The sequence below is a fragment of the Ailuropoda melanoleuca genome, chromosome 15, assembly GCF_002007445.2.
Source record: "Ailuropoda melanoleuca isolate Jingjing chromosome 15, ASM200744v2, whole genome shotgun sequence".
NCBI classification, from domain to species: domain Eukaryota; kingdom Metazoa; phylum Chordata; class Mammalia; order Carnivora; family Ursidae; genus Ailuropoda; species Ailuropoda melanoleuca.
In genome coordinates, this window is record NC_048232.1 from 24,089,827 (window position 1) to 24,114,114 (window position 24,288).

Below are 24,288 nucleotides of genomic sequence, written 5' to 3' on the forward strand. Positions count from 1 at the left end.
CTCTCTCTCCCCAAAAAAAAAAAAAAAAAAGTACCCCTACAGAGTTGTCATCCTTTGACCCAGTAATTCTTTTTTGATTTTGTTTTTTCTAAAGAAATCAGCAGAAATTTGGGCAAGAATTTGTATATAAAGACATTCATCGCAGTGTGATCTGTAATCATGAAAATTTGGAATCATCCTAATTATCCAAAGTTGGAGGGTGATTGAGTAAATTATTTCATGGTCTTACTGGGGAGTTTATTTAGCCATTGCAGTGTTTTTGAAATAAAATTTAATGATGCAGATAAATGTTATGATATTTTTTCAAAAGAAGGACACAGGGGTGCCTGGGTGGCTCAGTCGTTAAGCGTCTGCCTTCGGCCCAGGGCGTGATCCCAGGGTCCTAGGACTGAGCCCTGCATCGGGCTCCCCGCTCGCCGGGAAGCCTGCTTCTTCCTCTCCCACTCCCCCCACTTGTGTTCCCTCTCTTGCTGGCTGTCTCTCTTTCTGTCAAATAAATAAATAAAATCTTAAAAANCTTAAAAAAAAAAAAAAAAAAGAAAGACACAAGATCTTGTGTTAGGGATAATGCCAATTCTATAAATATATACATAGGATAAATAGTGGATGGCTATATAACAAAATCTTAATAGTAATGATAAGTGTAATAGAATTTATAATAAGAAAGATATATTTAAAAACCTTTCGAGAGATTTTCAATGTGATGGAATAAAAAATGACCAAAAAGGAAAATATAGCTATTTAGTGTAGCTTTTAATACTCTAAAAAAGCAATCTTCAGGGACACCTGGGTGGCTCAGTCAGTTAAGCATCTGCCTTTGGCTCAGGTCATGATCCCAGGACATCAGGCTCCTTGCTCAGCGGGGAGCCTGCTTCTCCCTCTGCCTGTCACTGCCCCTGCTTGTGCTCACTCATGCTCTCTTTCTCTCTCTCTCTAACAAATAAATAAATAATAAATAAAATCTTTAAAAAAAAGCAGTCTTCAAGTTTTTTCAGTCTTGTTACCTTATTAGTAAAGGAATTTTTGAGAATGCACCCCAAATATTTAAATTATATGTGAATTATATGCATTTAGTCATACACTAGTGTAGTAGGTACATTATAAAATCTTAGCAAGAAAAACTTTGGGTATATCAATATAAATAGAAGCTTATATATTGACTTTTTCGTTCCCAGTATTTTGTGTACTTCCTGATTGCATCCATTCTACTTTGGAGATTTAGATCTCAAAGAAATAACGAGGAAAATGAGTAAAATGCACTCTTTCTACTTTTATTTATTTTCATTTTCATTTTTTTTATTTTTAAGATTTTATTTATTTATTTGTCAGAGAGAGAGAAAGAGTACAAGCAGGGGCAACGGCAGGCAGAGGGAGAAGCAGGCTCCCCGCTGAGCAGGGGGCCCAATGTGGGGCTCAATCCCAGAACTCTAGGATCATGACCTGAGCCAAAGGCAGATGCTCAACCAGCTGAGCCACCCAGGTGTCCCTGTTTCTACTTTTATAAGAATTATTTAAAACTAACTTATTTTCTGTCTTAAAATAGGGCATAGAATGCCACACATGAGCGAAGGATCCAAGGGTCGGCAAGTGGGAAGTGGTGGTGATGGGGAACGCTGGGGCTCCGACAGAGGGTCAAGAGGCAGCCTCAATGAACAGATTGCTCTCGTCCTCATGCGCCTGCAGGAGGACATGCAGAACGTCCTTCAGAGACTTCATAAACTGGAAACACTAACGGCTTCACAGGTGAGCTTTCGAATTTGTCTCCCACTGCTTATCCTGTAAAACAGCATGTAAGTGTAATCTGTGTTGATCAGATTTACACAACTCAATGTAATGTAATGATTTTTTAGAAAATAAAAAGGACTTTGGAGTGCTTGGCTGGCTCAGTCGATAGAGCATGCAACTCTTTTTTTTTTCCTTTGTGGTGATATTTTTTTTAAGATTTTATTTATTTTTTTGAGAGAGTAGGGGGGAGAGGAGCAGAGGGAAGAGGGAGAAGCAGGCTCCCCGCTGAGCAGGAAGCATGACATGGGGCTCCATCTCAGGACCCTGCAATCATGACCTGAGCTGAAGGCAGANTTTTATTTATTTATTCGACAGAGATAGAGACAGCCAGCGAGAGAGGGAACACAAGCAGGGGGAGTGGGAGAGGAAGAAGCAGGCTCATAGCAGAGGAGCCTGATGTGGGGCTCGATCCCATAACACCGGGATCACGCCCTGAGCCGAAGGCAGACGCTTAACCGCTGTGCCGCCCAGGCGCCCCTGAAGGCAGATTCTTAACCAACTGAGCCATCCAGGCACCCCAGAGCATGCAACTTGATCTCTGGGTTGTGAGTTCGAACCCCATGTAGGGCAGAGAGATTACTTCAAAAAAATAATTAAAAAATAATAATAATAAAAGGATCTATCTTTGAAAATATTTTTTACTTAAGAAAAGACTGACCTAGGGGTGCCTGGCTGCCTCAGTCGGTAGAGCCTCTGTCTCTTGATCTCAGGGTTGTAAGTTCAGTCCCCATGTTGGGTGTAGAGATTACTTTAAAAAAAAAAAATTCTTAAAAAAAAAAGACTGACCCAAAAGCTAACTACCACTTAATAGAAAACTTTTCGAGTGTAGAATTACCAGTACCATGTTGGAGGTGGAAGTAGCATACTTAGTATTAGAAGGATAAGAGCTGTTAAGGGGTGCCTGGCTGGCTCAGTCAGTGGAGTATTGGTCTCTTGATGTTGGGCTTGAGGGTTCAGGCCCCATGTTGAGTGTAGAGATTACTTGAAAATAAAAAAAAGTTTTTTAAAAAGTTGTTTTATTTGAGAGAGAACAAGAGAAAGTAAGCAAGGGGGAGGGGCAGAGGGAAAGGGAGAAGCAGGCTCCCCACTGAGCAGGGAGCCCAATATGGGGCTCGGTCCCAGGAGCCTGGGATCATGACCTAAGCCAAAGGAAGACACAAGCAACTGAGCGACCCAGGTGCCCCTATTTTGTGACTTTTTAAAAGAGTATTTTGTTTATACTTAATGCCTTCAATGGTATTGAAATTCTGCTAAAAATTCTTCTGATTTTTTTTTCTTTAAAAGTTTTCTTTTTTATTCTTACATAAAGCAATGATTCAAAAATAATTTTGACATGTTACAGACTTTTCCTTTAAATTTGAATAATTCATTTGGATGAATAAAAAAATAAATTGATGATAGAATGGTAGTAGATTGTAGAACTAAAGGAAACTTAGTTCAATACCTGTGGTTCAGCAGACGAAGAAGGTGAGATCAGTAGCAGAGCCAGCTCTATAATTAAGCTTTCCAGATTTCTCATGCAATGCACTTTCCATCACAGTGGGCTGCTTGAGGTTCCTTCACTCAATAAATATTTGTTGAATGGCCATACACCAGGTACTTTTCTGGGCAATGGACACATAAGGGAAAGGGAAGACAGCGCTGTGTAGCAGAGCTTGGAACAAAATACCTGGATTCAAATCCTGGCTCTTGCCACTTACTGTGTGGTCTTCAGTCAGGTTACTTTACTTCTCTGTGCCTCAGTTTCCTTATCTATAAAATGGAAATACTAGTAATGCCTATCGCATAGGATTGTTCAGAGAATAAAGTAAAATGCATAGTACAGTGCCTGGAACACTCATGTGACATTTACATATTGTCGCGTGAGATGATGATGGTGACAATAGCAATGATAGTAAACCAGCTTGGTTTCTTCCCTCAGGAGGTTCACAGCCTTAGAGAGGACCTAACTTAAATAATTCTCTGTCTTCATGTTTTCTTTGCAATGGTTACAACTGTATGAGAATTTTCTTTTCAAAAATCTTTTCCAAAAAAATTCAGTAATCCTTATTTTAATCTAGCAGTAGAATGGTAAATAGAACTTCTAAATATGTAAAAGCCACCAGTACCGACAAAGATTCATAACTCGACTAAACTTTAGTCAGACTCCTGAACTTTCTCTTAGGCCCATCTCTTCACTTCTTCCTTGTAAAATCAGTTTTATCAAGAACCCTGCTCAGTCAGTTTAACCAGACGGCTCCTCATCTTCCACCAGCAATCAGGTGATGTCTGAGATCTTCCTGGACCGTCTTCAGCAAGAATCCTGTTAGGTTGGTTTAGCCAGAATCTCCCTTACCCCTGATGTTTCCTATTAGGAATTTTCCATCCACTGATCCCAGCCCTACTCCTTAACACTAAATTCCCCTTTGCCCATGCTGTACTGGGAGTTGAGCCCCATCTGTCTCCCCCTACTGCAGAAAGTCCTATACGCATCCCTCCTTACTGTGTTTTTACATGCGTCCACTAATTTTTTTTTTCAACAACGTGTATGCATAAAGATCATTAAAGCAAAAAAATCATAATGCTAATTATACAACTAATGCCAGTGCTGCTTAGATGTAAGCAAGAGTCCTTGGGAATCTTTGCCTTTCCAGACCGTTTATTACTTAGAAAAAAAAAATCCGCTGATAGTTAACATTTAATAGTTCTGACTCGACCTTAGTATTTGTTAGTAGTTGCTGCTTTAATGAAGAATAGTGTCACCATATTGGGATTTGGTCACCTTGAATTCCATTCAAAATCACACTGATTAATGTGACCGTGGTTAAGTCAACATATACCAGGGAGCCCAATTTTGTAACTCTATTCTTTATTCTGAAAACATGCCATAAAGTTAATCTCCTGGTTAAATATTGTTTTATCTTGGAGCATCTAAATGGTTCATTCGGTTGAGCATCTGACTCTTGGTTTTGGCTCAGGTCATGATCTCAGGTTCGTGAGATTGAGCCCCGCCTCAGGCTCCTTATCGGGCTCTGTGCTCAGCAGCAGTCTGCTCAAGATTCTCTCTCTCTCTCTCTGCCTCTGCCCTTCCCCGCTGTGTGCTTGCACGTGTGCGTACTCTCTCTTTCAAGGAAATAAGTAAATCTTTAAAATATATCATTACGCCTACAAGGTACAATTACAACTAATATCATAAAGATCATTACCTTGTCTGAATTCTTTCAGCACTTGCAATTTGGTTCTCTTCTTTAACACCTTAATGGTCTGTGAGGACTAATGCAACATCTGGAGGCAACTAATTTAGTTTCACCTGTAAGGTATAGTCATCGTGGATACCGGGGTCCTTGGAATATTACGTATAACAAGGAAATTTAAAGCCTCTCTCGTCCTCACCACTTCCTGCTGTTGTTTCAGTGTATATGCCTCTGTGCTGTGCCTCGAACTTGCCTACAGGCTCCCTCCCACCCTGGGTCTTTGCATTTGAAGGTTGTTCTCCGCACCCCCCACCTCTTAGCCACATAGCATACAGTTTTCTTTGTTTAGGTCTTTGCTCCAATGTCAGCAAAGGCTTCCCTGAGCACTCTATTTAAAATTGCAAGTTCTCCTCCTCCAACATGTCTCATCTCCTCTCTCTGTGTTCTTTTGCTTTTTTTTTTCCCTCCCTCCTGTTTCATTTTTCTTTATGGCGTTTATCACTACCTGATATACTATATATTTTACTAATTTATTCATTATTATTTGTATCTCTCCGTTACAGCATAAGCTCCGTTAGGGCAGCACTTCTTGTCATTTTGCTCCCTGTTGCATCTCCAACGCCCAGAGTAGTACCTGGTACATAATAGACGCTGAGTATATATTGACTGAATGAATGAAGGAATGATCTTATTAATTTTCATACCATTTCTATGAAGCTATAATAAACGGAGAAACTAGAGTAATAAGTTTCCAACAAGTAGTGTAAGGAAACTTGTTTTCTGGATGAGCCAAGGTAGAATATAAGTTTCCTAAATTAATTTGAAATTTTTCTGCTTAGTTTATACATCTCATTGAAAAACCGACAGTATTCCTCCCCTCAGAAAAGGTAACTATGTGAGGTGAGGAATGTGCTAATTAACTTGATTATGGTAATCATTTCACAATATATATATGTACCAAATCGTCACATATATATATTAATTATGTCTCAAATTATACATTAATAAAGCTAGAAAAAAATTAAAAAATAAACCTACAACACTAACAGTTCATTTCTCACATTTATCATATCTCTTGTGCTATAACTTATCATGAATTTTCAAAACAGATCTTTGGATATGATATATAATTTTAATAATAATCAAGGCTGCAGTTCTCAGATGTGTTTGTAAATTTGGTAGCTTTTTTAGAATTTAAAGAATAAGTAAAGTTGATTAGGTAATTTAATAACAGTATAAAAGAAGTAATGTTTAGATTAATTTGAGGTTTTATTTTGACAATTTTATATAATTTGAACTATAAAATATAAAATGTCAAGGGTATTTATTTGGCTAGCAATTTAGGGACCTTGTTATTTGGCCAGCATGGGTTTTAGGACAATCAAAGCATGGTTAGCAGAATAAACTAATATTTTAGCCTCTTTTTTTTAAAAAAAAAAAAGATAGGAAATAGAAAAATTACTATCTTTTTCTCATTTTGTCAAAGCTAAATCACTTTCATTTGTATTTATAGGCAAAATCATCAACATTACAGACCAGTAATCAGCCTCCCCCACAGGTAAGAAATTCTTTTCTTAAATCTAAGTCCCAGGGTTTCAAGTAACTTAAATTTGGATTATACGACGTTCTTAAAGTCTTCCAAATGAAATCTACCCTGTAGAACTTTGAAATTAAAATGTATTTGTTATGTGTTTAAGTCTAAAGTACTCCTGAAAGTCTACTTACTGAGTTATGCTCTGAGGTACAGAATATCCCTCTGCTCTTTAGCAGGACTGAGATTTGCTACTAAGTTTTATATTTTCAAAATTATGAAATAGGTATGTTTTTGTGTTTATACATGCAATGTGTAATAGACTGGTGACCAGCTTATTTTATTTTCTCAGAGACCACCTTGGTGGCCCTTCGAGATGTCTCCTGGTGCATTGACTTTTGCTATCATATGGCCTTTTATTGCCCAGTGGTTGGTGCATTTATATTATCAAAGAAGGAGAAGGTAATTTGGTTTTATAATTAACAATAGTGTGCAGTCTTATAATCTATAGTAGACAGAGATTTCAACAGCAGTGAAGAGGATAGCTCCATTTTATAGATATATTGTCATAGTAAAGGTTCTGTACTGATCCTGAGACTGAAACTATCTTGGAAATGATACCTAGTGGATGTCTAGGTACCTGTTAGACTTAAACAAATTCGAGTCTGATGTTTATTTTGGGCCCTTTGCTAACATGAAAGGACTATAGACTGTGGGTAGGGAAACAAATAATGCCTGCGTGCTCTCTGTACTTTTGGAATAGATACATTTCAGAAGATTTTTAGCCTGGTGCTTGACTATCTCTAGAAATAGAGATTTTTCTAATTTGAGGGCCAAAATTGTAGCTTGGGATGCCAGGAGATAGCTCAGGTTGGTCTGAGAATAATAGATTGGGATCCTTTAAAGGGCTCTGAGATTGTCTAGGTTAAGAAAAACCTGAGGCTCAATCTCTTGGGTTCAAAAAAATTCTTCAAGCATTTTTTTAGATGCTTTGTAAACTGAATTACTTCACGTGGGTGGGCATATAGACCATCATTTACCCCACTCATGGCCTCACTTACTGTGTTTTTGGTGTTTTATCACCATTTGCCATTAAGTAACAATATGCGCAACAGAAACACATTTTTAAAAATCTACAAGTTTTAAATAATTATGGGTATGTTGTTCTTCTACCAAAGAACCCAAGTCCCGAATTAACTATACTTGCTACCCAAAGCAGAAACAAGACATTTGCCCTTCTCTTCTCTGAAAGGGGTAAGCAGCACACTAGTTAGTGTCAGCGCTCCAGTGATGATACTTGATGGCAGAGAAACTGAAATGCATCGGGATTTGGGTGAATCCTTTCAGCCTTCTTGCTTTCTGCTTAAGACAGTTCGACTTATGTTCATAAGAGAACTAAATAAGTTCCGTGGTACATTCATGTTCTTGGAGTACACCCGACCACTTGAGAAAATTTGAGTAGGAGTTCAGAAACAAAAGCTGCTCTCACAGTGTTATTTACCTCTTTTCTAAGTCATTTGTATAAATGTCATTTCAGCTGTGGGGAAGGTGGGTGTCAGGGTTTGATAAACCTTAGTTTAAGTCCTTTCTTTTCTTCTTTTCACACATTTTATATTTCTCCCATGATGGTTGGGTTTAGTGCTATACAGTGGGTTTTTTTAAAGATTTTATTTATTTGAGAGAGTGAGCGAGAGAGAGAGCATGGGGGAGCAGAGGGAGAGGGAGAAGCAGACTCCCTGCTGAGCAGGGAGCCCAACGCCGGGCTCGATCCCAGGACCCTGGGAAGGCAGATGTTTAACCAACTGAGCCACCCAGGTGTTCCTCACACAGTGTTTTAAATTTTAATTTCCCTGATAAATGGAGGGAAGTAGAACCCAACCTTTTTCACTTGTAGTAGGAGTGCTGGATTCAAGCAGCAGGACACAGTGGCACTAAAGTTAGGTGTTGACATATTTTGCAATGTATTTCAAAGCTCCTTTTCATGTTTCCTTTGTTGAAAGTTGAGGATTGGAGAGTAGAGAAATTTGGCATGAGACAAAAACCCTAAAGCTTATTTGGGTTAATAATATATGTTATGCTTCAGTTTGCAGCAGCTTGTTACCTTATTAAAGACTGAAAAAACAATGACTTTGCTTCAGCAATCACCAGAAATGGCCATTTTTCTAAAAGTATTTTTTTAAGATATTCCTTACTGGTAGACATCTACACCTTTTCTCCTAGGCCTGTTTTTAATATTCTGCTTTGTTTTTGTTGAATCTTCATCAAGTTTTCAGTATGTTAAGTGTTTAGTTCTTCCAAATTACTAATTATTTAGCAGTGTGCAACTGCATTTTGATGAAATAGTGGTTGTTTTTTTTTTTAAAGATTTATTTATTTGAGAGACAGAGCACGTGGAGGGAAGGGGCAGAGGGAGAGGGAGAGAGAGAGAATCTCAAGCAGACTTCCTGCTGAGCCTGGCTCGATTCCCAGACCCTGAGATCCTGACCTGAGCCAAAATCAAGAGTTGGATGCTCAACCGACTGAGCCACCCAGGGGCCCCTGATGAGATAGTGTTTTATATATTATTTGTTTATATACATAACAAATTAACTGCAGTTGGAGATGGAGCCATGTTTGATACGGAAATCCGTCTCAGCCTTGAGGGGACTTAGATATCTTTTCATCTGGATGTGTGTAGTGATTTTTAATCTGACAGTTATAGGAATGAAAACTAGAGAGCAGTGTGTATGGTTTGGAGGAGATGGGTTCTGTGTTAGAGGATGAGGAGAAAGATCCAGAAATCCAGTTAGAGTGGGAAAGGTGTGGGAAGGAGTGGGTGTGCCCTATTCGTAATAGGGACGATTCTGTGCCTCGACCCCTCTTATAGCGTCTGGCATGTAGTGGACTTTCAGTAAATGTGTGCTGAGTTCATGGCCGAAGGCCTACGATTTGTAGGAGTTCATGCTGAAGTACCGTATGATATAGAAAGTTTTCATTTTATTTATTTATTAAAATATTTTTTTCCATTTTATTTAATAAATATGCATCTGGATACAAACACACCGAGAGAGTTCCAGATATATGTAAAATAAGTAGCTGTCTATTTGTAGTAAGCTTTTTGAAAAGATGTTTTGTTTTGTTTTCTTAAGCATTAAAAGTAATGTGTAAGGTCCACTGCTTGATTTTTTTCCCCCCAGTGTGGAAGAATCTAAATTCAAAAGTAAATTGCTCACAGGGCGACTGGGTGGCTCAGTCGGTGAAGAGTCTGCCTTCGGCTCAGGTCATGATCCCAGGGTCCTGGGATTGAGACCCACGTCGGGCTCCCTGCGCTTCTCCCTCTGCCTCTGCCTGCCGCCCCCCCTGCCTGTGTTCTCTCTCTCTCTCTCTGTCAAATAAATACATAAAAACTTAAAAAAAAAAAAAAGTAAATTGCTCACATTATCACTCTGCAGTGGATCAGAAAAAAACCAAAAAACAAAAAGACATTTTTTCTGAATGTAGTAACACCTGCAGACGTCTTGTTCAGAAATTGGCCCTGCGTGGCCTCCTGTGGTTCTGACTCTTCCCAGTTACCCAACCTGACCATTCTAGTAAAATCATCCAGGAGTAAAATACTAAAAGCAGCCATGTTAAGTCCAAAAGACTACTCTTGAGCTTTTACTTTGAAGGGAAGGATGTTAGTAACCACTTTTTTTTTTTTAAAGATTTTATTTATTTATTTGACAGAGATAGAGACAGCCAGCGAGAGAGGGAACAGAAGCAGGGGGAGTGGGAGAGGAAGAAGCAGGCTCACAGCAGAGGAGCCTGATGTGGGGCTTGACCCTATAACGCCGGGATCATGCCCTGAGCCGAAGGCAGATGCTTAACCGCTGTGCCACCCAGGCGCCCCCACCACTTTTTTTTTTTTGAAGATTTTATTTATTTATTTGAGAAAGAGAGAGAAAGAGGGAAAGCATAGAGGGAGAGGCAGTGTGAGAAGCAGACTCTTCACTGAGCAGAGAGCCCAATGCGGGGCTTGATCCCAGGACTCTGGGATCATGACCTGAGCTGAAGGCAGACGCTTAACTGACTGAGCCACCCAGGTGCCCCTGTAACCACTTTTCTTTATCATTCTGCCCGGGTCATAATTAGGCGTGTAGTTTTCTTGGGGGCACTGAGCTTTCTGTAGAGAAGGTTCTAGAAACAGGATAGGTGTGGGGAAGATCTCTGCAGGAACACTCTTCAGGTGGACCCTGGGGCAGATGGTCCTGCCTTGAAAAGTCAGGCCCAGGCTTCTGAGGAGAGGAAAGAATCTCATCTGTACAGCCAGAGCAGATAGTTGAGCGGGCAAGGCAAAAGGCATAATGTTTCCCTCTACCCTTAATCTGTTGTTTTCTGTAACTTTTCTTCCCTTATCACACCATACCCTACATTTTGCAAGTTAATTTAAAAAGAAAAAAGGGCAAAAAGATCTCATGAAGAGCCTTGAAAAACATTCCAGCGTTCTGAAAATAGTGATCGGGGGTTTATGTCTATTCTATTAACCTATTACAGGAAAAGATTGAGGGTTCAGAGAGTTGTATGTGTTTTTGTAAATCTGCAGAGGATTTTGTGTAGTTATCTACATCGCATGGGTTCTCAGTAAGTGTTGCTAACTGTTCATGCGCCTTCCAGCTAACGTTCCTGCTAAAACCTCACTCAGGCTGTTAGTCTTTAGACCCACCTGCAATTCTGGGGCACCTTGGTGGCTCAGTTGGTTAAGCATCTGCCTTCAGCTTGGGTCATGATTTTGGGGTCCTGAGATTGAACCCCAGCCCCACTCGGGCTCCCTGCTTAGCGGGGAGTCTTCTTCTCCCTCTCCCTTTGCCCCTCCCCACAGCGCGTGTACCCACTCGCGCTCTCTCTCTCAGATAAATAAATAAAGTCTTAAAAAAAAAAAGAAAAGGACTACCCACAATTCTGTTCTGGCTCCAGGGGCCTTTTTTTCCCTCCATGCCTTGAGGGCTCTCCCTCTGTTATTTGAAAATCGATCTGATTATTTAAAATATCACTCCTGCCAAGGAAGTGTACGTAAGAGGATTTCTACAGAAGATAAAGGGTGATGGTATTATCCAAAATATCACTGCTGCCAGCAGGGTTGCATAAGAGCATTTCTACAGAGGTGAGGAATGAATCTGTAATGAGAACGTTTCAGGCATTTTGGCATCGTGAGTTCTGGGGAGGAAATAGAGATTTTACAGCTGTGGGACCCTTGCTAGACCTCAGATCATACATGAATTGTTGTGTCTTGTGCTAACAAGCCCACCCTTCTCTGATCACTCATTCACTCTGCTGTCACTAAAACTGTCACATTATGCCTATCCAAATTGTTAGTTTATATTGTCTCTCCCCACTCCCAAGCTAACCTGAGAGCTCTTTTGAGAGCTGAGAGCCTGCCTCATTTACGTTTGAATTCCTAGTGCTTGGCAACAGTGCCTGGAAAGTAGCAGACACACAATATATGTTGATTTTTTTTACAAGATTTTATTTATTTAGTTGACAGAGTACATAAGCAGGGGGGCGGCAGGCAGAGGGAGAGGGACCCCAGGACCCTGGGATCACGACCTGAGCCGAAGTCAGATACTTAACCAACTGAGCCACCCAGACGCCCCAATATGTTGATTAAATGAGTAGTCTAGGTTATACATCTATCAACCTTTTGTAGTCTTACTCAGCTTTTTTTGTTTCACAACTTTTCCAAGTTATAATTCCCAAAACTCTGAATTGCATTAAGCCAACTAGAAATGGATAAGAAGTAATTTCTTAAGGACTGTTGTTAATTTTATTGTATGATTCTGAATGTGAGTATTATTGTTACGTTATTGTTCAAAGGATTCTCTGGTATGGATGTGTTTTGTATTCAGGTTACATTTTTATTCATAGGAAATTGGTTTTTACTTTCTTTTTAAAGAACATTGAACTGAAGAAAATGGTATTTTACCCAAGAAGACTACTGGGCCTGAATGACCACAGAATGAAATGGAATGTGGAACTCACAAGAAATCTCAGTTTGTGATGATTACACTTCTTTCTGTCGTCCAATAGTTTGGTTTGTGTACATATATATATATATATATATATATTTTGCACTACACAAATGATAACATTTTAAGGACTAATATTGCTGATACTTGAATAATTAATCTCAACTAGGTTATAAGTAGCATACATAGATTTGCCCTACCCTTGAACTTGAAGGAAATTAAATTATTAATTATTGTTTGGTAACATGTTTACCTGATTATCTCCCATAGAGAACTATAAGCTGCTTTTCTGAGGTACAGTTGTGATAATGAGATGAGATTTATAACTGGATATTTTTAATTTTCTAAATTAAGTATGAGAAAGAATGCAAACAAGGAGTGAATTTCAAATGAGATTGAATCAACTTTCTATCTTAGTCACTGAAATGCCATCCAAGGAATAGAAAACTGCTGGAAGAATCTTCTCCACATCCACTCTGTGGGCTGCCCCTAACCTCTCTGGGCATTCACAGCGCTGACTTTAGTGCTTTCAGGCGTCGTCATTACAAAGTAGAGCCCTTCGTACAAGGCTTACTTCTAACAAACGAACACAGACTAGACATAACCTGCTGACAGGAATGATGAATTGGCTTCAGGTAGGTCTGAAAGTATATTCTGAGCCTGCAGATCATTGATAAGATTTTATTCAGTTGTATACATTTATTCCTTTCTAATCGCTTTTCTTTAACTGAAGATATCTTGTTTCTGCTTCATAGGGTGCTTTGAAATATAAAATGAAAACTTATTTATACTGTTTTTACAGAGGTCAAAAAGGAAACACATGAAAATCACTTTTCTGCGACTGGTAAACTACACAAGACTGCACTCTTAACCTCTTAGTGCCTCCGTTTTTCCTTCAGGGTATAATATTTGAGATATACCTGTTTCACAGGGGTAATGGAAGGATTTGCAAGCTAGCAGGCCATATGCTTCCATATGAATAAGGCACACCCAACTAACGTAAACTGAAATGCCCCCCCCATTTAGACTAAAAAGACTATAATTTAGATCCTTGAAGGCTTTGTTTGGAATTATTCTTCCTGTATACTTTCCAAAACTCCACTCATTTAGATACACCTTGTACTGTAAAGATTTCTCTCATTCGAAGGCAAAGTAGCAGTTAATTTTTAAGCATTCTTGGTATGTATGTTGTTGGGTTAAGCATCATGTGTTCAGAGTGTTTTCAATAAGAAAGTAATTCTGTCCCTAGGGTAGAGGGTTGTTCTTTGTTGCTTGAAGAAAAAAGTATAAGAATAGAATTTGCTTTTCCCAGACTCTTTTTTTTCTATTTTTTTCATGTAACTTGGTGTTTTTTATTTTTTAATCACATCTTGATTAAAATGTGTCTATCTAAAGGGATTACTAATGTTTGCTTTTTAAAAAACTGTTCTCTAGTTATTTAGGGGAAAAAAATGAAGTAACTGAGTTATATGTAAAAATAAGGTTTAGACCTGTGGATCAGGGATTATTTTCAAAAATAAGATATCAATTTGGTATCAGAAAATGGTGGCTTTTCTCTTTAGTAAATAAATTAATTAAATGCAAATTAAATGCAGTTGTGATTCATTACAGGCAGTGGGAGGTATCTAACTCCCAGGGATAACCATTTGTATCCTATTCCAAAGTCTTATTTTATAGTTTGAAAAGCACTTTGCACACAGTTCTTGTATATATAAGTGAAGATGTAATTATAGGATATAGTGGTACTGCTTTGTTTAACAAGAGCATCATTTAAAATTTTAAATTGACAGCTGGTATTTTTTTAATGATCTACTTCTTTTCTGTTTATTGTAAAGCTACGTTAAAAATAAAAGGTTAATGAGAAATCCTATGGTTTTTATTACTTGTTACTGGTAGAAGTACACTGATTATAAAGGATTAAATGAGCATAAATAGTGGCAATTCATAGAAAATAATCATGCCTCTCTCAGAATAAAGCCATGCTATTCATACAATTTTATAAAAGTCCAAAAGTGGGATAAAGTAGAACTCCTTTGGTCATTTGGTTGAGAATATTATTGATCCAGTCAAAATCTTAGTTTCCATTCTTACACCAAACAGATAGCTTCCCCCAGCCACTCAATACACCCTTAATCAGCCAAGACATCTTAAATACACACAGTTGGTCTTAGGTGGAATATAGAGAGAGGATTTGTGTTTTTTTGGTTTGTTTTTTTGTTTTTTTTTTTTCCCTAGAGATTTTATTTATTCATTTGAGAGAGAGTATAAGCAGGGGGGTGGGGGAAGAGGGATAAGCAGACTCCCCTCTGAGCAGGGAGCCCAACTCAGGGCTCCATCCCAGAATCCTGGGATCATGACCTGAGCCAAAAGCAGACACTCAAACAACTGAGCCAGCCAGGTGCCCCAGGATTTGTGTCTTTAATACAAATATATAACTTATAACTTCTACAGATAGTGGTAAAAGTGATGTTAGCTATTTGTATCATTTAAGATACCAGTGTTTTGTGGCATGTCCTAAAAACTTAACTGCAGTGACTTGACCGAATAAGTTTTGGTTTTTTTTTCTCATATGCAAGAAGTACACAGGGCGCCTGGGTGGCTCAGTTGGTTAAGCGTCTGACTTTGGCTCAGGTCAGGCTCCCGGCTCAAGGGAGAGTCCGCTTCTCCCTCTCCACCTGCCCTTCCCCCCACTCATATGCTTGAGCTCTCCCTCTCTCTGTCTCCCAAATAAATACATTCATTCATACATACATAAATAATCTTTAAAAAAAGAAGAAGTCCAGAGGTAGGAAGCCTAGGTCTGGTAAGGTGCTTCCACAGTGCAACTGGGGACACAGTCTCCCTCTGTCATTCTATTCTACCCTCTTTTATGTGTGGCTTGTGTCGTTCTGCTTGCCAGGTGGCTGCTGCTCACCTAGGTCTGATGTCTATTTTACAGGCAGACAAAGATCTTTACCTGATCAGGAAACAGTAACTTCTTGGAACTCTCACACAGGACGCTCCCTTCATTGGCTAGAGCTGGTTTCCCACAGTTATGTCTTTGTCTATAAAAACATTATTTAAAGACTAAAATTATTCCAGTTTATACAGGTATAATTTTACAAATTTATTTTTGCCCCTATGTAGTAGGAAAGACCATGTGTTTGGGGCTTAAGTGCCCCCTTCTTCAGGTCTCTTCCTTTTCTACTTGTCTTTCCTTTCTGCTTCTTGATCCTTGTTTATCCTATTTTGTCTCCATTAATCCTCTTTTTTTTTTTTTTTAAGATTTTATTTCTTTTTTTGACAGAGAGAGAGACAGCCAGCGAGAGAGGGAACACAAGCAGGGGGAGTGGGAGAGGAAGAAGCAGGCTCCCAGCAGAGCAGGGAGCCCAACATGGGGCTCGATCCCAGGACTCCGGGATCATGCCCTGAGCCGAAGGCAGATGCTTAACGACTGAGCCACCCAGGTGCCCCTCCATTAATCCCCTTTTGCAATGGTGACACATTTTATAAACTGGAAAATGATAAATCTCCTTTCCTTTTAAAAAACAATTGAACTTTTAAATACATACGTAATATGGGGTGGGGGGAGGCATTGTTCTGTTATTCTGCCTGGCATCCTTTCCTCCTCCTCCTGATAAAAGCACCACTCCCTTCTGTCCCTCTGCCTTTGGAGAGAGCTCTTCCTCCCGCACTCATTAGGTGATTTCGGAGGAGGCTGTCAATGGAACACGCAGCTATGCCAGCCCTGCCCCTCCTCATACTACAGTGGTGGGCCTGTGACAGAGCTGGCCAGTGTATATCCCATTCTACTGACCACACTGACAGTCTCAGGGATGGGCATATGACCATAAGTAGGGCAAGTTGTGCTATTCTCTGGATTTATTTAAGGTAATCAGGAGAGGGAGTAATTTGCCTTTTCCAGAACGTTATATAGTTGGAGTCATACAGTATGTAGCCTTTAGGGATTGGCTTCTTGCACTTAGCAATATGCATTTAAGGTTCCTCCATGTAATTTTATAGCTTCATACCTCATTTCTTTATATTTTTTTATGACTGTGTTTCCAAAGAGTTTTATAAAACAAGCAGGAGTGGGGGCAGATTTGGGCCATAGGCTATAGTTTGCTGACTTCTGATCTAGATAGCTGATTTCCTTATAGCCCTGAATCATATTTGATTGTACGGATGCACCACCGTTTATCCTTCCACTTATTGAAGGACCTCTTGGTTGCTTCCAGATTTGAGCAGTTATGAATAAAGCTGCTGTAAACAACTGTGTGCATGTTTTGTGTGGTCATACTCATTTGGGTAAATTCCAAGGAGCATGATTGCTGGATCCCATGGTAAAGGTACGTTTAGTTTAGTTTTTGGGGGGAGGGGGTGGAGAGAGAGCGTGAGCGGGGTGGGGAGGGACAGAGAGAGAGGGAGAGAGAGAATCCCAAGCAGGCTCCAAGCCCAGCACAGTGCCCAGTGTGGGGCTACAACCCTGAGATCACGACCTGAGCCGAAATCAAGAATTAGATACTCAACCGACTGAGCCACCCAGGTGCCCCAGTATGTTTAGTTTTATAAGAAACTGCCAAAATGTCTTCCAGAGCAGCTGTACTGTTTTGTATTCCCACCAGTAATGACTGGTGTTCTCGTTTCACGTCTTTGTCAGCATTTGGTGGTGTCAGTGTTTTGGATTTGAGCCGTTCTGGTAGGTGGGCAGTGGCATCCCATCGTGGTTTCGTTCTCTTTCGCTTTGAATTATAGCCTGTAAGGTTGATACTGTAGAGAGCCCGGGCCTTCTATCCTGCAACTTGGAGGAGGCTGAGATAATAAGGCCGACATCTGGACCTAAGAACTTAGACCCGAATCAGAAACAGTGAACTCAGGTTACCTCTGAAAACGCTACTCCTCTCTTTATACAATTTGTTTACATGGATTAATAAATTTCCCTTGTTACTTAAGGTAGTTTCAGTTGGGTTTCTGACACTTGCAGCCAGAGTCCTGACTACTATAGACACCTCTTGATTCTTGGGACCGATGTGGTGTGCAGGGTTTAGAGCCGGACTGGCTAGGTTGGAATTGTGCCAATTATGGGAAAGTCACTTAAAACTTGTGTTTCAGTTTCCTCATGTATAAAATTTGGATAATAATATCATAGGGTTATACATGTAGTGTACAGAGAATAGCGCTCAGGATACAGTAAGTACTTAGTAACTGATAGCTACTATGATGGCAATATCATTTTGATTATTTCACCATCAGTCCTTCTACAGAAGTAGGATAAGAAGACACCCATTTCCCTTTCACAGGTTTTGAAAGTGCTATAAAAAAAGATAAGACACTGGCAACATCAGTGCAAGGGTTTGTTTTTTGTTTTTAAACAAGAGCCAGTCTCCTCCACTTATCCTCTGGATGTTATCCCTTTCCTCAAAGATTTTGCCATATATTTTTTCCCTGGAAGCAACTATCTTCATTACTTTTGGTTGATTTTTGGGGGGCGGTACTTACCTCCAAGTTTCTAAATAATATGTTTGAGCTATTACTCTTTGATACTTGTGTTAGGAATTATTTGTTTACTTCCCACTACAGAAATTGAAGATCTCATTCTTTTTCCTTCCTTTACATTCATTGCTCATATATATCTTTTTCATTTCCCTACCTTTGAAATATAGTTTGTCAAAACTGAAGGCTCTTAGATCTTATGCTACTTGGAAGCTAGCAAGTTTGCCTGGCACAGTTTTATGGATGCTGGTAGAACGAAGGAGGGTTTATTATACATAGCAGTATTAGCAGCAAGAGTATTGGCATTTTGGTACTGGTGCTCCAAGCCCCAACCCCCACAGGATGACACAAGAGGCCATATGGCACCTGCCCATGCAGTGGGGGTGCATTACAGGAGAGGAGCCCTGACTTTAGGGAACCTGAATCTTTTATAACGGGTACTAAGCGACCTGAACTTTACTCCGGATAGAGACCCTATCTTTATTACATTAGTAACTATCCTGCATTTACTGCAAAAGGAGATACAATCTCTGTCTTCCAAGGCTGTTCACCATACAAACATCCTTGAAAATATAGTCCAGAATAAAGGGCAGTCAGTGCCTTATTCACAGGACATGAGACCTGCAAGAGCCATGGAGAATTTTTGTTGTCTCACACATTTGTACTACAATACATTTGTATTATAATTATGGTTAGATCCGTATTTCGGGTTCACATTATTAGGACCATGTTAACATTATTCACAGGTGAGCAATTTATTAAACTATGACCTTTTTCCCTTTCTTGCACAGCTTTTTGTTACTGCTGGAGTTAATAGTCTTATTTTATTTTTATTTTAAGTAGGCTCCATGCCCAACGTGGGGCTTGAACTCACAACCCCCACGATCAAGAGTCACATACTCTATTGACTGAGACAGCCAGGTGCCCCAATACTCTTATTTTTTCTTTTCTTTTCTTTTTTTTTTTTAAGATTTTATTTATTTATTCAACAGAGATAGAGACAGCCAGCGAGAGAGGGAACGCAAGCAGGGGGAGTGGGAAAGGAAGAAGCAGGCTCATAGCGGAGGAGCCTGATGTGGGGCTCGATCCCACAACGCCGGGATCACGCCCTGAGCCGAAGGCAGACGCTTAACCGCTGTGCCACCCAGGCGCCCCTCTTATTTTTTCATTTGTTTAGTTTTCTTTATACTTATCAATAATTCAATCCCCAATTCTTCCCCAGTTGTCTAAATAACCTTCAGGTACTCTATCAATTGAATGTGTATCCTATCAATTTCGTGTAGCTGACGAGGTCTGCTGGCAGCTTTTGACCTGCTCTGAAGTGGCCGTGCCCTGTGCCCAGCATAGAGGTCTTACGCCAGCCTCACACTTGACCATGATCTGTGAGGGGTCATCTTACCTCTGTCCTCTGTTGGAGACTTGGCTTCCCCTAATCCATATATTCTCTTGGTTTACCGCCCCATTTTGCTAGAGCAGGATTTCCAGTGTCTTCCTTGACAAGAGCTAAATGTTTTGAAACTTTATATGTGTGAAAGTGTCTTTATTCTTCTGTTTCAGAAGTTGCTCGGTTGCCTTTTTGTTTGCAGTTGTAATTGTTAAGAAGCTTGAAGACATGTCAAATGCTTCCTTTTTTCCTTGACACACCACTGCTATGCTCACAACACTTCTGACACGAGCTGGGTGTCCTACAATTTAACTCAATTCTGAGTTTTTCTACCTGGAGATCATGTCAGATCCCACAGGGTAAGGGCTCAGTCCCACAAGACTGCCCTCCCAATCCCCCTTCAGAGGTTAGTCCCAAGTCCAAGTCATCTGTGCTTCTGAGCATATGGCCATAAACTGGAGGTTCCTGTAACCATCTCCTCACGTTTGATTAATTTGCTAGCACAGCTCACAGAACTCAGGAGAACAGTTTACTGTTTACCAGTTTATTATGAAAGGATGTAGTCAGTGATACACGTGAACATCCAGATGGAGGAGATGCATAGCGCCAGGTATGTGGGAAGGGATACAGACATTCCACGCCCTCTTTAGACACACTGCTCTCCCGCCAACCTCCACGTGTTTGACCCAGAAGCTCTCTGCACCCTGCACTTTTGGGATTCTTATGGAGGCTTCACCACAGAGCCATGATTGATTATCAACTCCGTTTCCTGCCCCTCTTCCCTCTCTCAAGAATGGGGATGGGGTTGAAAATTCCAAGCTTCTAGTCATGGCTTTGTCTTTCTGGCAACCAGTCCCCATCCAAGAGTCATCTCATCAGAACAAAATATACTCCTGTCACCAGGAAAGTCCAGGAGATTTAGAAGCAAAAACTGGGGTCAAAGACCAGATACGAGAACAAAAGATGCTCCTACTGCTCTTATCACTTAGGAAATTACAAGGATTTTAGGAGCTCTGTGCCAGGAACCAGGGACAGAAGTCAACATATATATTTTCTATTATCTCACACCAGTCTTATTTCTTCCTCTTTGGATACTTATAGGATCTTCCTTTCGCCCCAGTGTCTGAAATTTCACTGTTGTAAATTAGTATACATAGGAAAGATATTTGCTACAATGATGCCATGTAACAAATGACTTCAAAGCTCAATGGTCTACAAGCTTCTTTTCCTTACTTATGAGTCTCTGGGTAGGTTGCGCCCACGCCGGGGTCAGTACGTTTGTCAGAGTGAGGCTTTGGTTTGAGTTCAGTTCTGTTCTGTGTGCCTCTTCTTCCTACCTGGACCAGCATGTGTAATGTCTACTGACCTTCCATTGACCAAAGCAAATCATATGGCCACGCCCGATTTTGGAGGAAATGTATTCCAACCGCTCTAGTGAGAACACTGCACTGGTACACGAGGAAGGGTGTGGAGTGGATTGGAAACAATAATACAATCTACCTCAGTACTGTTCTTTCTTCATGCTGGGCATTGGCTCTCCCAATTTGCAAATTTATGTCCTTCAGTGCTGAACCTGTTCTTGACTGATTTCCTTAATAATTTCTTTTCCATTTCTCTGTTCGTTCTGTCGGGAGTTCCTATTATTTGGATACTGAACCACTAAAATAAACAAGTTCTTGCAATGTATCTTTTCTCTCCTATTTTCCATCTTTGTCTTTTTACTCTTTCTGGGGGATTTCTTCAACTTTGAACTTTTCTATTTAGTTTTTGTTTCTACTATCATATTTTTAAAAATGCTTTAACATGTTTCTGAGTATTCTTTTCTTTATACTCTACTATATGCAAGACCCTTTAAATTCTCTCTGGGGTACTAATGGTAATACTTTTGAAGTTTTCTCTCTGTGTGTAGACTCTGTTGCCCTCATTACTTTTTTCTCCAAACTGTTTTGGTCTATATATTTTATTTTATTTTATTTTATTTTATTTTATTTTAGTCATTTAAAGTTAGGGGAACATTCACGTCCCATCTTTGTATTCCTTTTCTTTTAAGTGAGCTCAGTACCCAAGGTGGGGCTTGGACTGATGACCCGGAGATCAAGAGTCACATGCTCCACTGACTGAGCCAGCCAGGTGCCCCATCTTTGGATATTTTTAAAGATCTCTTGAGGTGGTTAAATTCCTGAGAACACTCTACTAATCTCTTGCCTAGAGGATTAGATCCTCTCTACCTGCATTCTGGGAGGTGACTGAGGGTCAGAGTTAGAGAGTTGGGGGTCTTGGCCTTTGATGTACATGTTCGTTCAAAGCCCATTTTAGTGCTAATACAATAGTATTAGAGACCCAACAGAAATGGCAAATTCATTTGGACGTGTTGAGGAGAGTGTAACAAGGAGCCTATTTAGGAAGGAATGGGCAGGGCGTAAGGAGACCACAGGGAATAGTTTAGTACAGTATCAGTTAGCTAGCGCTGCCCAACAAAGTACCATAGAGGAGGTGGCTAAAGCAACCTAGTCGTAAAGCAAATTTATTTTCTCACAATCTGGAGTCTACAAGTCCAAGATTAGCATATCGACAGGGTTGGTTTCTTTTGAGGTCTCTCTCCTTGGCTTGTAGATGGCCATCTTTCCCCTGAAACTTCACACAGTCTTCCCTCTGTATCTGTGTCCCAACCTACTTTTCTTATAAGGATGAAGTCATTTGGTATAGGGCCCACCCTAATGGCCTCATTTAACTTAATTACCTCTTAAAAACTCTACCTCCAGGGGCGCCTGGGTGGCTCAGTCGTTAAGCGCCTGCTCTTGGCCCAGGGCGTGATCCCAGAGTCCTGCGATCGAGTTCCACATTGGGCTTCTCCACTGGGAGCCTGCTTCTTCCTCTCCCACTCCCCGTGCGTGTGTTTCTTCTCTTGCTGGCTATCTCTCTCTGTCAAATAAATAAATAAAATCTTAAAAAAAAAAAAAAAGATTCTACCTCCAAATACACTTAGAGGCTGAGGTACTGAAGGGTAGCACTTCAACATATGAATTTTGGGGTGACACAGATCAGATCATAGCAAGTACCTTGGGAAGTAACAACAGTAGGTCTCTGTTTCTCCCCCCATGTCTTCAGTGATAAGGGGAAGAAGCGTTATCTGATGCCACAGATTGGGACTGTGGGGACAGCTACCTTACAAGAGCTGGAAACTGGTCAAGAGGCAGCCAGCCTACCTGGACCTACAGGGAAGAAAGTGTGGGAATCAATATTTCAGCTTCACTCTCTTCCTTCCCTTGGTTCTCCTGGTGATACTCCCCCACTAGCCAAATCCGACTGGAAGCCAGATTATAGGGGAGTCTGTGGATGTAGTCAACACGGGTCAGCTTCCCAGGACACAGAGCAGGCTGGAGAAGGGTGAAAGGGGATCAGGAGGGGCAACTGACAGATCTACAGCAGTCAGTACCCCTGCTTTCGTGTGTGCTTGGCATCCTTTCTGCTTACCTATGCAGAGGAAAAACCTACAATATTTGGCATATTCAGGGCCTATTCAGAAAGGTGTGTGCAGTTGGGGAGGGGATCTAGGATTCTGCTTCTGATACGGAATTCAAGGAATTATTTTAACTAGTCCTTTTGACACACTTTGGGATGTTCCTGGTACCTACTCCTGACTGAGCCTATTTGAAGACTTTTATAGTGTAAATTGGATTTACTTTTGGCTACTTCCAAGACTCACTGAGGATTTCGTTTCCTAAATTTTTACTACTCACCCATTTTTTTTTTTTTGCTTTTTATTTAAATTCCAGTTAACATACAGTGTAGTATTAGTTTCTGGTGCACAGTGTAGTGATTCAACATTTCAGTACATCACCCTGTGCTCGTCATAGCAAGTGCCCTCCTTAATCCCCATCACCTATTTCACCCATCCCCCCACCTATCTCCTTTCTGCTAACCATCAGTGTGTTCTCTATAGTTAAGAGTCTGTTTCTTGGTCTCTCTCTCATTCTCTCTCTCTCCCTTTCCCCTTTGCTTGTTTGTTTCTTAAATTCCACATGTGAGTGAAATCATATGGTATTTGTCTTTGACTGAGTTATTTCACTTAGCATAATACTCTCTAGTTCTAGCCACATTGTTGCAAATGCCAAAATTTCATTCTTTTTGAGTAAAATTTCTGAGTAATATTCCATTACACACACACACACACACACACACACACCCCACATCTTTCTCCATTCATCAATCAGTGGACACTTGGGCTGTTTCCATAATTTGGTTATTGTCCATAATGCTGCCATAAACATAGGGGTGCAATAGGCTTTTGACTTAGTATTTTTGTATTCTTTGGGTAAATACCTAATAGGGCAATTGCTGGATCATAGGATAGTTCTATTTTTAACTTTTTGAGGAACCTCTGTACTGTTCTTTAGAGTGGTTGCACCAGATTGCATTCCCACCAACAGAGTGTTCTGCTTTCTCCACATCCTCACCAACACCTGTGGTTTCTTGTGTTGATTTTAGCCATTCTGGCAGGTGTGAGGTGATATTTCACTGTAGTTTTGATTTGCATTTCCCTGATGATGAGTGATGTTAAGCATCTTTTCATGTGTCTGTTGGCCATCTGGATGTCTTTTTTGCAAAAATGTCTATTCATCTCTTCTTTTCACTTTTAAATTGAATTATTTGTTTTTTGGATATTGAGTTGTATCAGTTCTTCACATATTTTGAATACTAACCCTTTTATCGGATATGCCATTTGCAAATATCTTATCCCATTCAGTAGGTTGCCTTTGAGTTTTGTTGATTGGTTTCTTTGATGTGTAGGTTTTTATTTTGAAGTAGTCCCATTAGTTTATTCTTGTTTTTGTTTCCCTTGCCTCTAGAGACATATCTAGAAAGAAGTCGATACAGCAGATGTCAAAGAGGATACTGCTTGTGTTCTCTTCTAGGATTTGTATGGTTTCGGGTCTCACATTTAGGCCTTTATTCCATTTT

At 40.2% G+C, this 24,288-nt stretch overlaps 1 protein-coding gene across 5 annotated transcripts in view; it reads left to right on the forward strand.

The window, feature by feature from the left end:
* ACBD5 (acyl-CoA binding domain containing 5) overlaps positions 1–24,288 on the forward strand; it is a 60,012-nt gene that overhangs the window by 27,620 nt on the left and 8,104 nt on the right. For 3 of the 5 annotated variants that reach the window (XM_034643786.1, XM_034643784.1, XM_034643785.1), the window contains 4 exons: positions 1,544–1,743; positions 6,472–6,516; positions 6,842–6,951; positions 12,398–14,335. In XM_034643786.1, coding sequence (XP_034499677.1) covers positions 1,544–1,743; positions 6,472–6,516; positions 6,842–6,951; positions 12,398–12,410 — 368 coding nt within the window. In that variant the 3' untranslated portion in view covers positions 12,411–14,335. Of the gene's footprint in view, positions 1–1,543; positions 1,744–6,471; positions 6,517–6,841; positions 6,952–12,397; positions 14,336–24,288 lie in introns of those variants that run through there. The other 2 variants (XR_004620725.1, XR_004620726.1) reach the window with 2 other exon arrangements.